This window comes from Corapipo altera, unplaced genomic scaffold (genome assembly GCF_003945725.1).
Source record: "Corapipo altera isolate COAL_440 unplaced genomic scaffold, ASM394572v1 68, whole genome shotgun sequence".
NCBI classification, from domain to species: Eukaryota; Metazoa; Chordata; class Aves; order Passeriformes; family Pipridae; genus Corapipo; species Corapipo altera.
In genome coordinates this window covers 1,538,049-1,554,169 of record NW_020884919.1, presented here as the reverse complement: position 1 = coordinate 1,554,169, position 16,121 = coordinate 1,538,049, and the positions used below count along the sequence as shown (strand labels likewise).

General features: G+C 42.2%; 1 protein-coding gene across 4 annotated transcripts in view; it reads left to right on the top strand.

Moving 5' to 3' along the window:
• The first annotated feature begins 89 nt into the window (after positions 1-89).
• The window catches only part of RIF1 (replication timing regulatory factor 1), a 30,576-nt gene continuing 14,544 nt past the window's right edge, over positions 90-16,121 (top strand). For all 4 annotated transcript variants that reach the window (XM_027656304.1, XM_027656306.1, XM_027656305.1 and 1 more), the window contains exons 1-19: positions 90-233; positions 1,585-1,663; positions 2,410-2,506; positions 4,413-4,543; positions 4,916-5,010; positions 6,696-6,885; positions 7,364-7,456; positions 7,556-7,694; positions 8,895-9,046; positions 9,787-9,907; positions 10,898-11,071; positions 11,284-11,394; positions 11,646-11,708; positions 12,455-12,555; positions 12,783-12,869; positions 13,805-13,878; positions 14,000-14,180; positions 15,258-15,365; positions 15,607-15,756. In XM_027656304.1, the coding sequence (XP_027512105.1) occupies positions 106-233; positions 1,585-1,663; positions 2,410-2,506; positions 4,413-4,543; positions 4,916-5,010; positions 6,696-6,885; positions 7,364-7,456; positions 7,556-7,694; positions 8,895-9,046; positions 9,787-9,907; positions 10,898-11,071; positions 11,284-11,394; positions 11,646-11,708; positions 12,455-12,555; positions 12,783-12,869; positions 13,805-13,878; positions 14,000-14,180; positions 15,258-15,365; positions 15,607-15,756 (2,274 nt within the window). In that variant the 5' untranslated portion in view covers positions 90-105. The remainder of the gene's footprint in view (positions 234-1,584; positions 1,664-2,409; positions 2,507-4,412; positions 4,544-4,915; positions 5,011-6,695; positions 6,886-7,363; positions 7,457-7,555; positions 7,695-8,894; positions 9,047-9,786; positions 9,908-10,897; positions 11,072-11,283; positions 11,395-11,645; positions 11,709-12,454; positions 12,556-12,782; positions 12,870-13,804; positions 13,879-13,999; positions 14,181-15,257; positions 15,366-15,606; positions 15,757-16,121) is intronic.

Here is a 16,121-nt window from a genome sequence, read left to right as displayed (position 1 = left end):
ACCGCGCTCCCATTGGCCGGGGCCCGCGCCCGCCGCCGGGCCCGCGCGCTCCGCCATCTTAGCGCGGGAGGTGCGCGGGGCCCAGGGGCCGCCAGCGCCGCCACCATGAGCGCCCCGGCCACCGCTCACACTGACCCCGCCGCCGGCCCCAGCCTCGCCCCGCTGCTGCACACCCTGCAGGACCCCGCCGCCCCGCCGGGAGAGCTCACGGACGCGCACCTCACCATCGTCAGGTGGGCGCGGGAGGCACGCGCACGCTGCCTGAGGGGGAGCGGGCGGCTGGAAGGGGTCCGGCCGGGCACGGGGAGGGAGAGAGCCCCGGGAGGGGCCGCGGCAGGGCCTGCCCCGGCGGGCATGAGGGAGGCAGGGCCAGGGACGAGCCTGCCCCGGCTGGGCTGAGGGAGGAAAGGCTGGGAGCGGCGGGGCCGCGGGGGGAGACCCGCGGGCCTGGGGGTGGAGAGAGGGAGGGAAAGGAAGGAAGGGAAGGATGGATGGATGGAAGGATGGATGGATGGATGTCTCCTTCCTTCGAAGGAAGGAGGAAAAGAAAGGAGCGAAGGAAGGATTGAAGGAAGAGGAGAGAAGGAAAGGAGGATGGAGAAAGGGAAGGAAGGGAGGATGGAGGAAGGAAGGAGTTCGCCTTTACAGGCTCTGAGCATCCCAGAGCCTCCCTTCCCTGTCGCACTTCCTGGGGAATCTGCAAAGGTGGGCGAAGGAATATTGGGAAATAATAACTTTATTTTTTTTTAAATGAAAGAAAAGGCCTGCATTTCAGCTTTACGATTGGAGAGGTGAAGTTTTTTTTGTGTTTCTCGGGGTTTGGAATGATCGTGCCTTGGTTTAATTGCGTTTCTTTCTGAAAGGTGATTCTTCACCTGCATCTCTCCCATTTTATCATGTGCAAAGGCACCACCTCTTTTCATCAGTGTCTCCCGTGGGTTCCTGCCTTACGGTTCTATAGTGACTTTTAAAGCTGTAATTACTCAGGGTTTTTTACAAGTTTCTAGTAAAAACCGACAGAAAAAAAAGTCCCGACTTTATACATAAATCCCGTCAGGTTTCTCAAGTTGTCCCCAGGATGACTAAACTTAATTACAGCTTTCCTGTATGGATGTTCTTCACATATGTGCAAAATCATCCTTGCCTGTTGTCAAGCCAGGGTTTTCCTGGGGTTGGAAGCCTGAATTCTGGAGCTGTCTGTGAGGAATGTGCTTTTTAACCTCATGGATTTCTGTTAAATGTAACTTTTCAGCAGTCATTTTAAGTTTGGGTGTTAACTTCTAGTGTTTTTATAGAAGTTGACCAAAAAATTCAAGTCCTTGGTGTTCTTTTTAATGCTCTTTAAGCACTAAATGGGTCATTAATCACTTCACTTTTTTCCTTTATACTATGACACAATATTTTACTGCTGGGTCATGTTGTGACTGATATTTTTGCTCTTTAACTTCTCTGGTGTTGTGTTTATTTTCTTCAAAGAAAATATCCTGGCTAATGCGTCTCAGAAATTGAAAGTTATGTCAGTTGTGTTTGTAAATATATTTTGTTTTGTAAATATTGTTTTGTTTTCCCTTCTGCTCGTGAAAGTCGCCTGAGTGGTGAAGGAGGCAAAGTATTCACTGCAGATGTCAGAAAACACTTTCCTCAGCTCTGCAAAGTGTTTAAGGTATTTTTTTTTTTTTAAATTCTGTTCTCTACCCTTGAGTGAGCAAAGATCTCTTTAGGAGGGCAAGGTCAACAGACAGCATAAGGCTCATATTTGTGTCCATTTATAGAATAATGAAGGCTGGAAAAGGCTCCCAAGATCATGGAGTCCAAGCTTTAATAGGAGTGCAGGTTAGAGACAGAGCAGTAAGGGTTTGTTGGGAAGATGTATATTCCATGTTGTGAGGGATTACTAAAGGAAAATAATAAAATCAGGGTCTTTTATGTGCTCAGGCAGCATCACAGAGACAAATCTAATCTTCCAGCCAGAACAGATACAGTGTGTTGTGGCTGCCTCTAGAAACACTTCAGAATTCAGAATATGCAGTAAATGTCAGGTTTTTTCAAAGATTAATGTGAAGACTGTTCTTAGCCATTGTTTTCTCCCCTGTTTTAGATGTTTAAAAACAATTGGAGAGTCAGGTGATAGAACGTGACATCCCTAACCAAAGTAAAGGGCTTGGCATGTTTAGAATTTACTTCAGGAAAGATGTCTAAACACAGAGTTAAGAAATGTCTTCAGCACCTCAAATTGTCCTGTTGGTTTGGAGTTTATGGAATCAGGAAGGGATTCCTACAGGGGTGCATTTCCCACCGAGTGTTTCCTTCTGACAGCTCACCAGAAGTGCTGCTGTTCAGACAATTAAGACAATATTTCTCAGCTGCTTCTGTAACCTGAGACTTTGTGGTTTCCTGTTCTTTTTCCAGGCACACATTTCTAGTCCAAACTCCGAGCTCAGTAATGCAGCATTGCAGGCCTTGGGATTCTGCACTTTTAATTCAGCTAATACAGCTGAATTATCTGGTAAGCAAACAAACCTGGGTGTATAAATACCTACATTGGAGTTTTTTCTTTGTCTGTCTTAGCATTTATTTCAGTTTTGACCAGGTTTGCAGTTCCCAAGTGGTGCAGTGGCTTTGTCTCTAATATGAGCAGTGTGAGCTGTTCACTAATTCCATCTTGTACACAAGGAAGGGGGTGTTTTTTCATGTTCTTAAACACTGATTCTCTTCTATTAACTTCTAATTTCATTAAGTGCTTTAGTAACCAGTTAGATTCTGTGAACATTTTTCTGGAGTTAGCAATCAAAAACTGAAATCAAAAAGGAATTTTGTGAAATTAGTAACCAAAAGTCCAGGTGGAAAAAGAGTGAAGAACCTATTTGTGTAGAATTTGGGTGTGCATAGCAGTGCTCTTCCCTGTTTTCCACTCTTCCCTGGTAATTCCTTCTTGTTAAATCATAGAGTGGTTGGAGTCTGAAGAGACCATTAAGGGTCACCTAGTCCAGCCCCAGATATTGGGCTGGTGGGTATTTCAACAGAAACTAATCCAGAGTAATCCAAAATCTTATGACCTGCATTCCCAGAAAGTGCTAAATCCCCTTCACCAAAGGTTTTGCTGCTGAGAACTCGAGGCTTTGCATCCAGGTAAAAAAAGCACAGGGTTTTGGGAACAGGGGAGAGCTGATGGCCGGGTTGGCTGGTCCTTGGGAGTCCCTGTTCCACATTCCAGGTGTTGGGTGTTGCTCCAGTTGGAATAACACAGATGGAAGCTGCTCAGTGTCACCTGTGTGGTGGTGGGAGAGGGTTGTTTTCCGTGGACACACGAGGAATTTGTGCTGTGCTGTGGTGCCTTCGTGGTGTGGGAGTCTGTGGTGCTGCTTAAATGCAAAGGTGCAAATTGTGTGCAGTCAATTATTGTCTTTTTCCTTCTCCTGGGAAGTGTTAAATGGACAAATGTTCTGGAATGACCTTTGCTAGAGAGAAACTCAACCTGAGGCAAGACTGAGCTGAACCATGTGTGTGGGTGTGCAGGGGGGGTGTTTTTCCTGTGGCTCTGCCATTCTGTTGGAAATGGATTCTTTTGGTTCTCCTGCTCAGTTTTTCAGTGTGTCCTGCTTTCCTGTTATCCAACATTTACTCGGGTTTCTTCTGAGAGTGAGGCCTCTGTAATGATGTCTGTGTGATCCCTTTCTTTTCCCCCATAACTTGCTTTTTTTTTTTTAACTTTTATTATCCAGCTGATAAATTGCAGTTGATTTTGTTAGGGAACGTCAGGCTCCAGAAATAATGAACTCCTGAGAACAATGGAAACTTAGGAATGAGGACAAACAGCTTATGTACTTCTGACTGAGAAAAGGAGTGTATTTGCCCTTAAGTTTCTCTGATTTTGAGATCATTTGCCCACAGAGCCTAAATTTGTAATAAATCAGACTTCATTAGTTTGGAATGTGAAAGGAATACAAGTTTCATCAGTCTTCCTGGTTACATGTCTGTGTTGACCTCATTAATTTTTGTGTACTGAGTTACAGTTCTACCCCCTTCTTTACTGATAAAGCCTCTTGCAGACCCTAAAATGAATTTATTGATGCCCATTTAGCAGTGCTGCTAAATTCACTTGAAATCCAGTAAGTTTTGAATAGTTAAATACTTAACCTTAAGCTCCAGTGTGTTTAACTGAAGTTGCCTTCTAGTTTTATGGTTTTGTGAATTCTTATAAAGCCAATATGTACTAAATTAATAGTATCTCCATATTGATACATCTGGAGCTTTTTTTGCTACTTTATTCCCAGAGAACCTGCCAAAAAGTAACGTTTAGGACATTAAACCACTGATACTTGTAAATGAGTGGATCTTTAGCAGTGTTAAGTGAGCAGAATGACCTGGAGCTTGCCCAGGGTTTGAGGGCTGTGTGTTTGCTGTGCTTCCAGCCCCCGAAATGCAGGATTTGCTCTCGGCGGTGAACGGCGTCGCCGGGAAATCTTCCGACAAAAACACCCGCACTCGGGCACTTTGGGTGATCTCCAAGCAGGCCTTTCCTCCTGAAGTTGTCAAAAAGGAGGTGAGGTTTTTTTGTGCTCTTTCCTTTCCCTTTTCTTTTTGCAGGCCCGATGTGCAATCTCTTGGTCACTCCGCTCAGTTTTTGAATCTCGAGGTTGTTTTCCGTCAGATTTCACAGCCTGAGTTCTTGGGAAAATTGAGCCAGAAGTTGTTGCTTCCCTGGAAGGAGAAGCTGCAATGTGAGCAATTCTGTTAGAAACCAGTGAAACAGGGAAAAATGCTTTGAGTGTTCCAGTTTGCTCAGAGCTCTGACCTTAAAACAAGACCTGGCCTCATCCAAACACAGTCCTGGAAAATGAAATTTCATCATTCCAGCTCCCCATGGAATTGTTGGTATCTAGGTGCTCACTCTGATGTTCTGTTATTCCCTCAGGTGTCCAGTATTCTCTCTACCCTGGAAACAATTTTTACCAAAGGAGATGTACAGTCTGTTGTGGTTGAATATGAAGCACTTAATGTCATCATACGGTGGGTGCACTCAGTATTCAATTGTTAAAGTAGGTGCTTAATTTGAGGGGAAAACTCTTGATAAACAAAACCTCAGTGGCACTAAATGTACCAAAGAAAAAATCTTAATCCTCTTTGAATTGTTCAGTACGTTAAGAACTGTTTTCCTGCAGTTTTGACTGGGACAGAGGTAATTTTCTTCCTCGTAGCTGGTGCAGTGGTTTGGATTTGGGATGAGAGCAGTGTTGATAACACAGAGATGTTTTGGTTGGTGCTGAGCAGTGTTTGCTCCCAGTCAAGGACTTTGCAGCTTCTCACCCCACCAGTGAGGGGCTGGGGGACACAAAAAGCTGGGGGAGGGGACACAGGGGATATTCCATAGGATGTGGCATCGTGCCCAGATGTAAACTGGGAAAAACTGGTCAGGGGCTGGTGCTGGGCATGAAGTCAGGGGGTGGGAGCAATTGCACTGTGCATCACTTGGTTTGTATGTCATTATAATGGCAAACAATTACCTCATGATAATATGACAATTCTGATGCACAAATTAGACAGTGTCCAGCTGAAAGTCTTGCTTTCATTTGTAAGTGGCTTGTTAGGAATTATTTCCAAAGTCTCAAGTCTGCTTCAGTTACATTTTGTTTCCAGAACCTACCTGACTGAGAAATTCTCCCCCATTACGTGGGGTTTTATTAAAACATGTCCCCTTGGTGTTTTCCACATTTTCCTGCAGTGTTTCTCATGACACTGTTGAGATTCCTGTTTAATTCCAAAGGTGACTTTTTAGGACCAACACAGTGCATTGTCTTGGTCAGTAGTGTTAAAATATTCAGATTTTATCTTAACATTAGTAAATATGCTGAACTTGTATCTGCTCTTATTTAAGTGTTCTCTTAAACTTCTGGCAACTGATTTGAGCTGCAAATCCATTTTAAAGTAAAACAATTCTTTTAAACAGTGCTTGTCCTCTGGCTTTAATAAAATTCCTTGAAAGGCAGAAGTTTTCCCTTTGGAAGCTGTAGGAGGGATAGTTTTGACCTACCTGAGTCAAAGGGGCCACTTGCCAAAATTCCAGGGTTTCTAGAGGCAGCCTGGTTCCTCCAGGCTGGTTTGGGAATGTACCAGGTATTCCCAGTTCTGAAAGTCTTGTTGGCTTGTGTGGGGTGGTGTAAACACATGGAATTGTTTGTTGGAGTTCTGACAATGTTGGAGCTGTGACAGCTTTGGAATAGGAGGATAAAACAAAAGCACTTGAGGAGGGTGACGTGCATGGAGTCTGTGGAGTTTTCCAGGAGCCAGGCCTGTGTTGTTCCCAGCACACAGAGTGTGTGGGAGCTGCCTGGGCTGCTGGGAACACCCAGGGATGGTTCATGTGCAAACCTTGCACTTGGGCAGTGATAAGAAATGTCCCTGCCAGGCTCTTGTTCAGCTCCTTTGCCCACATCACTGGGACAGAGCAGAAAGGACACTGCAAATGTCAGTCTGTCGTGCTTTTGGAGAGGTTTATCTAAAATAACACCAGAGCTTTGCAGTTTTAAATGAATTGTCCAAATAGAGCTGCTTGGAAAAAATCTTTAAGAAGTTTAGAATGGTTTCCTATAAATCATACGTTGAATTAGAGCATTTATTGATATCACAAAGATCATTTGGTTCCCTGAACGGTCTGTTGGAGGTTTGTAATCCCTGTATTTGTTCTCTGGATCCAGCCTGATGGAGCAAACCCCAGCCCAGATGGGAGAGGAGGCTGTGAGGTGGGCAAAGCTCATCATCCCTCTGGTTGTCCACTCTGCTCACAGGGTGCAGCTGCGAGGGGCCACTGCCCTGGAGATGGGAATGCCACTGCTCCTGCAGAAACAGCAGGAGGTGGCAGCTGTCACCGAGCACCTCATGACCACGGTGAGTGGCAATGCCGTGGGTTTTGTCTGCAGGCAGCAGCAGGAGTGATTGGGGGGGTTGTTTGTTTGGGTGCAGTTTTATGTTTAATTTCATTTAGGGTCTAGATAACGGCAGCAAAAATATTGACGGCAACTTGGTGATGACCGTGGCTTTAAGGGGAAAAATTAATGTAACAGCAGTGTAAATACAGGACCAGTGTAAAAATAACAATGTGTCTGGACAGGAACCATTAATCAGGAAAATAACTTGCTGCTTTTAAATGCTTCAAACACCAGTCTCAACAGCATTAACTCATAAATGCCATTAAACTTCTGTTGTCTCTGCAAGAGAATTTGCTCACCACATTCTGTCAGAAATTGGTGTGGCAGTAACTCATATATTCTAGCTTAGCCTCCTACTCAAAATGGGTGTGAGGATGTGGTTGTTAGGATATTTTAACTGTATTTCTTGTAGAAATGCTGTTTCTTTCTGCCTGCAGAAATTGATTTCTGAGCTGCAGAAACTGTTTTCTGCAAAAAACGAGACTTTCGTGCTGAAGTTGTGGCCACTGTTTGTCAAACTGCTTGGGAAGGTAAGCAGCAAAACAATGAGTTCTACAATCGTGAATCTTCAGGAAAAAGAGTTTTTAACAGCATTAAAATACCTTAATTTTGAACTTTTTCATCCCCAGACTCTTCATCGCAGTGGGAGTTTCATCAACTCCCTGTTGCAGCTGGAGGAACTTGGATTTCGGAGTGGCTCCCCAGTGGTAAAGAAAATTGCCTTCATTGCATGGAAGAGTCTCATAGATAATTTTGCTCTAAACCCAGGTAGATTTAAAACAAAAATTAACCTGCATTATTTTGCTTACTGTCACTTCCCCTAACTGGAATAGAATATTCACACCTAGTGTGTCTGTGGTGTACACAAACACACAGTGGGATAGGCAGAAATAAAATTCAAGATGTTGGGTTTCTTTGTTGGGTTTTTTTTTCTTGTTTTGTTTTATTTTTAAGGCAAAGGTACAGTTTGATCATTTGTTCTGTCTTAATTTTTCTGCTGCAACCCATAGGAATAGAATAATATTACATTTGTTTTGTAATGCTTTAACTGATCCAAACAGCAGTGAAATAGAGAATAAAAAATTCTGTCCATCTTATTTTGGACTGTGGGGATTAACTGGAAAAGAACAGTGCTTCAGGATTGTAGAGGTGTTAAAAAAGTTGCTTTAAAGGTATAACTGAGACCTGACCAAGTTGTAAGTCCAGTCTGTGTCAAAGCACAGAATATTTTGGTTTTTATCTTGATTGTGTTTCTCTGTGTGCTCTGAAGAGAAAACTAATTGTGGACATTCCTTAGCTTGGCTGAATTTATCTTTAATTGTCATTTTATTGTGTTTCTAATTATTTGTTCTGATCATTATTTCGCATAACTTAATTAAAAGGTTCTATTTTATGGGAAGATAAAATCCCTGGCCCAGCTGGTGTTGGCTGTTCGTGTCCCAGGGTGGTTGGCCAGGATTTCCAGGTGCAGGAGCAGCTCCTATGGATTGCAGAGGGGCAGGTTCTGCTGCTGCTGAGCTGGGCAGAAGTTTTTCCTCTTCCTTAAACACTTGCACAGGCTTGAGCAAAGGTCTGTCCAGACCTGCTGTGCCATTTCTCCTGCAGTGGCAAATGATCCTTGGCAACCTCAGATCCCTCCTTCTCACCCAGTGCCAATGCACATCCATGTCAAGTAAGAGTGCAAGGGTAAATCTCCCTCTAGTTTTATTGGAATTCACCAGATTTCACTTCAGTATTGGTGAGAAATACTTGTATTTCCAGAGTTGTTCTAGACAACAGTTAGAGCAGTAAAGACAGTCTGAAAGCTTGGTGCATTTACTATAGATTTTGGTTCTGCAAATTGTCACTCATTGAACTTTAAGCTAAAAATCCCCGTTGGTTTAATTATTTTACTCTTTTTTTTTTTTCCTTGCCCAGTGGTTTCATTATTTGTACTGCTTCAAATATGCCTTTTTTTTGGTCTTCCAGATATCCTGTGCAGTGCTAAAAGGCTGAAATTACTGATGCAGCCCCTGAGCTCGATCCATGTGAGAACAGAGGCTCTGGCACTCACCAAGCTGGAGGTCTGGTGGTATTTACTCATGAGGTTGGGAACTCACCTGCCTTCAAACTTTGAACAGGTAACACAGCTGGGAATAGTCCTGGGCTGAGTCCCCTGCTGGTTACTCTAACATATTCCTGCCTCCTTCATCCTCCTTTAGGTTATTTGATTGATTTTTAGCTTATCTGGTTTTATCTTATGAAATAGAACTACCTTAAGAAACCAAACTTGACTCCATATTTCTGTGCTCTGTGTGTGTCTTCTGTGTAGCACAGCAGAAATACTTGGGATTAAATGTGCCCTTGGAACCTCAAGTTCCAAAAGATTTGGGGGCCTGTCTGAAAGTCCTCTGGAAATGTCCAGTGACTGCACAACAGGGAGCATAAGCACATCATTTAAGGGTTGTTTTGCCCTTTCACCAAGAAAGGGTGTGCTTTGGAAAGTTTGCCATAGGAAAACTTCATGAAAAGACCATAAAATATTTAGGAAGGTGGAGGGGAAAAATGATCCTGGTGTTTCATTACTGTCATTGGTAACTGGAATGATCATAATGTTTCCATTCAACACCTGAATTTCATTAAGTTAAACTTCAGCATGGGAGTAAAGAGGGGGGAAAAAAGTACCTTAGAATGATCCAACTGTACCATATCTACCAGGACTTTTTGTTTAATTTAGGCACTTCTAATTAATGTATCATTATACATCTTAATATTAAAAGTACCCAGAAACTCTAAAACACCAATGCTGTGAACAACAGCTCTGTGTGATGTTTGAGGTGTGTGTTACAGCCATTTTCCCTGAGGTGTGATCTCTTTGCAGGTCTGTGTCCCATTAATCCAAAGCACTCTGAGTCTGGATCCTGCTGCTGCATTCCCAGGAACCCCCTCCCGCCTTCCAGCCAACCAGAGCTTGGGCTCAGCCACCCCTGGGCAGAAACCAGGTACTGGAGGAGCAGCCTGTTCCCAGCTAAACTCTGGCTGCAGAATCACCTGCTCTCTTTTAACATCTTCATGCTTTTTCATTTACAATGGATTATTGAAACCAGGAGTTTCTCTGCAGAGCTCAGAGGTGGTGATTCACACTGGGGAAAATGAGGCTGTTCCAGTCAGTGTTTGAAAGTTTAAAAAATTGTGCTCCATGTTGCCAGGACCAGTTTTAGTGTCCTGAATGTGTTCTCTCTTACAAGGGAACTCTGGTTTGAAACTTAACTTTTCATGTGTTTATATGTGTGCTATTTATTTGTGCCCTTTTATTTTCTGTAGCATTTTTAGTTTTTGCTTGAATAGTGTAGAATCCTGGAATGGTTTGGGTGGGAAGGGACCTTAAAGCTCATCCAACCCCACCCCCTGCCATGGGCAGGGACACCTCCCAGTATCCCAGGTTGCTCCAAACCCCATCCAGCCTGGCCTTGGACACTCCCAGGGATCCAGGGGCAACCACAGCTTCTCTGGGCAACCTGTGCAGGGCCTCCCAGCTAGGAATTCCTTCCCAATATCCCATCTAATTCTGCCCAGTGATCATGATGCATCAATAGCTTTGGTACTAATGTGAAACCACACCTCCTCGAGCTTTGCATCCAGCTATCTGAGATAAGGAAGTGCCTCTTTTCCTTCTCTTTTTGGAAGCCTGGCATTCCCACCTTGTGTCATTCTGACTGCTGTAATTAGGAGGCTCAGGTATGTTGTGGAGGTGTCCTGGATTTGGGGAGTTTCCTGTGTTCCCTCCTTAAAAAAGTTCATCTTGGTGAGATCACAACTGAGGTTGGGCAAAATGCTTTTGTTAAACCCCCCTTAGGAGTGTCTGGCTTGTAGAAATCCCTTTCAACCAACCCTATGCAATAGTTAGTTCTTTTCCTATGAGACTTTTGGTCTGTTGGATCTTCCCTTTTTCTTGGAATGTGAGACAATGTGACTTTTCTGCCCTCTTTTAGGTCCTTACCCTTTGGTGAGTCCAGCCACCCCGAGGATGAACCTGAATTCCAGCCCAGCAGGAGGGGTGGTGTTTTCTTCCATCCAGCTCCTGGGCATTGAAATGCTGCTGCACTTCCTGATGGGACCAGGAGTTTTAGATTTTGCTAAGCAAAACAAACTTGTACTCAGTTTAGGTACATGAATTTTATATTTTTTAAGTATTTTTGCATAATCTCCTTGCCAGTTTTATTGGATTTAAAGGTGTCTGTTGGAATGAAATGCTGTAAACATTTAAAACTGTTAGCTGTCATCTTTAAGATGTTGTGTTAAATGCTTATTTTTATGACTTATCTTACCAGTTAACTGCAAAATAACAGCTTTATGGATCATGTTTTTTCTGTTCTAGAGCCTCTCCAGTCCCCACTGATCAGCAGCCCTTCTTTTTTTTGTAAGCATGCCAGCACACTTATCAATGCAGTGCAGGATGGCTTTATTGCAATTGGAAAAGAAGTTCCTGGTAAGAATTTAATGATGGAATGTCATTATTTTCTGGGAAATCAACTGGGAGAGGGAAACACAAGAAATAAGCACTTTGTGCAATATCCTGATGTTACACTGAAGAGAACTGACCTGACTTTGAAAACTTAGGTAATTTTTAGCTTAAATCAAAGTCTGTCTTTGAACACAATTTGTTATTTTACCTGCAATTTTATTTAATGTTTTTATTTTTTATTACACACTGAATAAAACCATTTTGCTGCCTTGTAGATTGTATGCTGAATGTTATATGGAAGGACATAAATGGATATGTAAAAACAGCAATTGAATCAGGTAAGAAGTGTCATGTTTTTTTAGTCTGTCATTCTTGACCAGTTAAAGGTTGTATGGAGGTTTTAAAACTAGACCATAAGTTGTTGCTTCCTTGCTGGTGAAGTTTAGGTTTAATCTTCAGTAATTGGGATTTTTTTAAAGCAGTTTAAAAATAATAATAATAATAAAAAAAATTAAAAAAATAACCCCACTTTAAGTCTTTGTAGAAATGGAGACATTCATATTACTCAGATCAGTGTGAAATCTTGGGTATGTGACTATGGCTGCCTTTTTCTGTAATTAAATTGGTTCAGAGTAAATTATGATGTCTTTACAGATGTGTAAAAGTTGTTTCCTATGTGAAAAGTGTCCATTATGCTGCAAAGGCTTTGAAAGTCCAGAATATTCTTAATAATGAAACCTTTTAAATTGAGAGATTTAACTGAAATGGGTGAGAGAAATGAAGAGCATTCCTTGGATGAATGCAGAGTTCCACAACTTCTTTTAGTGTATCAGAGATAAGGTTGTTAATGATACAAAGGTTTCCATTTACTAATAAAACTCAGGGGTTTTATTTAAACCTTGAAGTTTCAGTTACAGTGTTGTTCAGAGCAGGGACTTGGTTCTGAATCCCTTAAGTATTTGTTACATTTTTACAAATATACACAGATTTATTTTTTTTTGGTCTTGTAGTACTTAAGTAGAAAGTTTTATTGATGGTCAGAGTGACTTGGTTCTGCTTTAGCTGTAAATATTCTTTATTCCAGGAAATAAGAAAGAAAAGCAAGGGTCAGAAATCCTCACTATGTTGCTCCAGGCCTTAAAAAACATTGTGAGATCAAGCTCTCTTCCTGTGCAGAAAATACTGGTAAGGATTTCTTTGCTTTAACAGTGTTTTTCAGATTTATCAGCCCAGTTGGGTCCATGGTTCTCCTGCCAGAACCTTCTGCTTCAAAAGACTGAGGGATATTTTTTGTTCTTTTTACTAAAGGGAACCAATTTCTTCAATTTTGCTTTTATTTGTGGTGTTACTTAAAATATTTGAACCCTCAGAAAAATACATTTACATGTATTTCTTTCTTTTCCCCTGCTTAGTCCCTCATTGATATTACTGTTAAGGAGTTGCCTCCAAAAGTATTGGGATCACCAGCTTATCAGGTTGCTGATATGGATCTTTTAAATGTAAGTCTGACTTTATTCCAGAGCTTTATTTATGCTGAAAGGTATTAGGAAGTCATAGCTGTACTTCATGAGACCCAGATCTTTCAGGAAATTATGTTATTCAAAGTTCCAGAATGCAGACTTTTGTTTCCAGCCCTCACTTCTGAGGAGTAATTTAACAGTCTATAAATAAGGTGCTGGAAGTAATGATGGAAAAGGGATTTTTCAGGTTCAGGTCATGGTTTAAAATACAGATTTTAGATACTTTGCAAGGAGACTGAATAGTTGAAAGGTATTTAAAGACTTTTAAAACTGGATGACCATCAGGTTTTCTGCATCCACCAGTAGAGAGAAGGCAACTTTTTATTTTGCAGCAGTGGCAATAGAGGTTTTTAGCCCCATATTTACTTTATTAGCCAGGCATGGAATTGATTTGGAAGCTTTGAAGAGCAGACAAATATCTGAGAGCAGTCCTAAGTATAACAGGGGTAAGCAAATGCTGAACTCAACTGAGTAGGATAAAGCTTTGTCTGCTAGAACTGGCTTAAGAGCTCAACTCCCCAAATTCCTCCCAGTTCTTTACCACAAGTGCTTTATTTACATTTTCTGACTTGGGTACAAGAGTCAGAACTTTATTAGGGTGGTTGAAGTGAAGTGTGTTTTGTTAGTTCTCTGACATGATCCAACTTGAGATGCTTGTGTCAGATTTTAACAGAAGTTGTCCCAGAGATCTCTTGCTGCAACCTTGAACTAAGTAAATCCAGGATCTGACAGCAGCTCGGATTTCCAGCTTTCCCTCTCATTTTTATTTTGAATTGTTAGAATTGACAATTTTGGACAACTTTTAATAATTGTAAATTTCTGCCTTAAATATAACATGTAGGTAGAGATGTGGGGCAGCCATTTCATTTGTTCAGTGGATGTGTTGTTTTGACCTCTTAAATTTCTCTTCCAAGGGAACACCAGCTTTGTTCTTAATCCAGCTGCCTTTCCATAACAACCTCTTGGAATGCTGTGTGACAGATGAGAGGTATGTGCTGGTGCCTGGTTATATCAAACTTCCCTTAGAAACCTTCACAGAAGGTTTGGGTTTTTTTTTTTCCTGAAAAAATATCTGAAAAAAAGACCTGTTGAACTTCTTCCTTCCCCAGATTCTTTGTGATTCTGGAGACACTTGTGGGTTATGTCCTGTCTGGGCCCACATCTCCCCTGGCTTTCAGTGAGTCTGTGATCTGTGTCATCAACCAGAGCTCAAAGCAGGTGGAAAACAAGGAACACCTTTGGAGAATGTGGAGCATTGTTGTTAATCCTCTGACAGAATGGATTAATCAGGTACAGTGGTTTTGGGTTCTCTTCCCCACCCCAAAACCCCACAGGAAAACCTTGTGCTGATCATTTATCTTGATCCAGAGTGGGCTTTACAATGATGATCATTCTTAAGTGCAATGTTCAGGATGGTTGGGAATGCTTTCCTCCTTTTCTTAAGTTTATAAACACACTCATGGATGTGCTCCAAACCTTGATTCCTTGGCATAGTCTTGCTGTCCCAAAGCATGGAATCCTGCCCTCCAGGAGCTGAAGCTTGTTTGTTTGATGTGAAAAATGTAATAAATCCCAAGCTGGGATGTTCAGGATGTAATTAGACCAGAATTTCTTACTGATGTCAGACTTGTTGAGTGAAAGCCCTAATGGAAGCCATATAAACTGTCACATTTAAGGGGTTTTTCAAGTTCTCACTAGAAATGCATTGACTGTAATGTTGTTGAATTAGTTAATCCTCATGTAGTCATTGGACCTAAAAATCTTAGAATTTGTGAACAAAATTTTAGGTGCTCTGACTATTTACAAGGGAATGTAGTGACAGGACACAGGGAATGTCCCCTGGGGGATATCCTATCCCCAGAGGGCAGGGATAAATTAGAGATTAAGGAGAAATTCCTGACTGGGAGGGTGGGGAGGCCCTGGCCCAGGTTGGGCAGAGAAGCTGTGGCTGCCCCTGGATCCCTGGAAGTGTCCAAGGCCAGGTTGGACGGGGCTTGGAGCAACCTGGGCTAGTGGAAGGTGTCCCTGCCCATGGCAAGGGGTGGCACTGGATGAACTTTAGTGTCCCTTCCCACCCAAACCATGACTTTAAGTAGGTTGTTGTCATCACTTACTGCAACTGAAGTGAAAAACACCCGAGACGTTTTCTGATAGATTGTTTTTATTCTTGGACTTACAAACAGTGCTTTTTATCCCTTTTCTAGTAGCAACCTGAACTCTTTCAAGAGCAGAACAGCTAATTTCAAACTGCCACTGGCAGTTGAGCTTGCACAGATCTCATGTTACAAGTCAGTGAACCAGGAACAGCCTTATTTGTCACCTCAGTTTTGCAGCTCCAATAATCAGAAAACGTCTTTCTCGTTGCAGACCAATGAAGTGAATCAGGGGGATGCCCTGGAGCACAACTTCAGTGCTGTGTACAGTGCATTGCTGCTGCCAGTGTCACACATCTTCCCCACCCAAGGCTTTCCCCAGGTAACACTGAATACATAATATTAATTAAAACCAAGGTGGGGTTTGTAAAAACTGCCTGGTAATCTTGGGGGGGAATTTGCCACCAATACGTGTCGACATCACACCGCTGCTCAGGGTCGGGTTTAAAACTCCAACATTTAAACTTGAAACCCTCAGGAGCCACATAGGTTTGAGAGAAGAAGAAAACTGTTACCCCTGTGCACAGACCTCGATGTTGATGAGCTTTTTCTCTGTGTCCAAGCCAACCATGAAGTCCCTGCTGCGCTCGTGGTCGGAGCTGTACCGAGCCTTCGCCCGCTGCGCTGCCCTGGTGGCAACAGCCGAGGAGAACGTGTGCTGTGAGGAGCTGTGTGCCAAAATTATAGCTGGGCTAGAAGGTGAAACTCCAGTAGTGAGTATAAACCTGTGATCCTGCACTCTATAAAATACTCCAGCAGGTATATTTGAAATTAGATGGAAGAACCTGGTGTAAACACCTGAGCTGTGCTTGGGTTTGGGCGAGACTTAAAGCTGTAAGGAAAGAGTTGGAGGTGATAAAGAAATAGATTGAAGGGAGTAAAAATAACTATAAATATTAATATTTATTAATTTATTTATTATTAAATCTTAAAGTAGCAGTTAAGCAGTCTTTAAATTTGTCTCCTGACTAATTAAGTGATAACGGATTAGTGAGTGTCATCATGGTAGTAAATGGGATTTATCCAGTTGAAATAAATTTATTAATTTATAATTTATTAATTTATTTGTTAATTAATT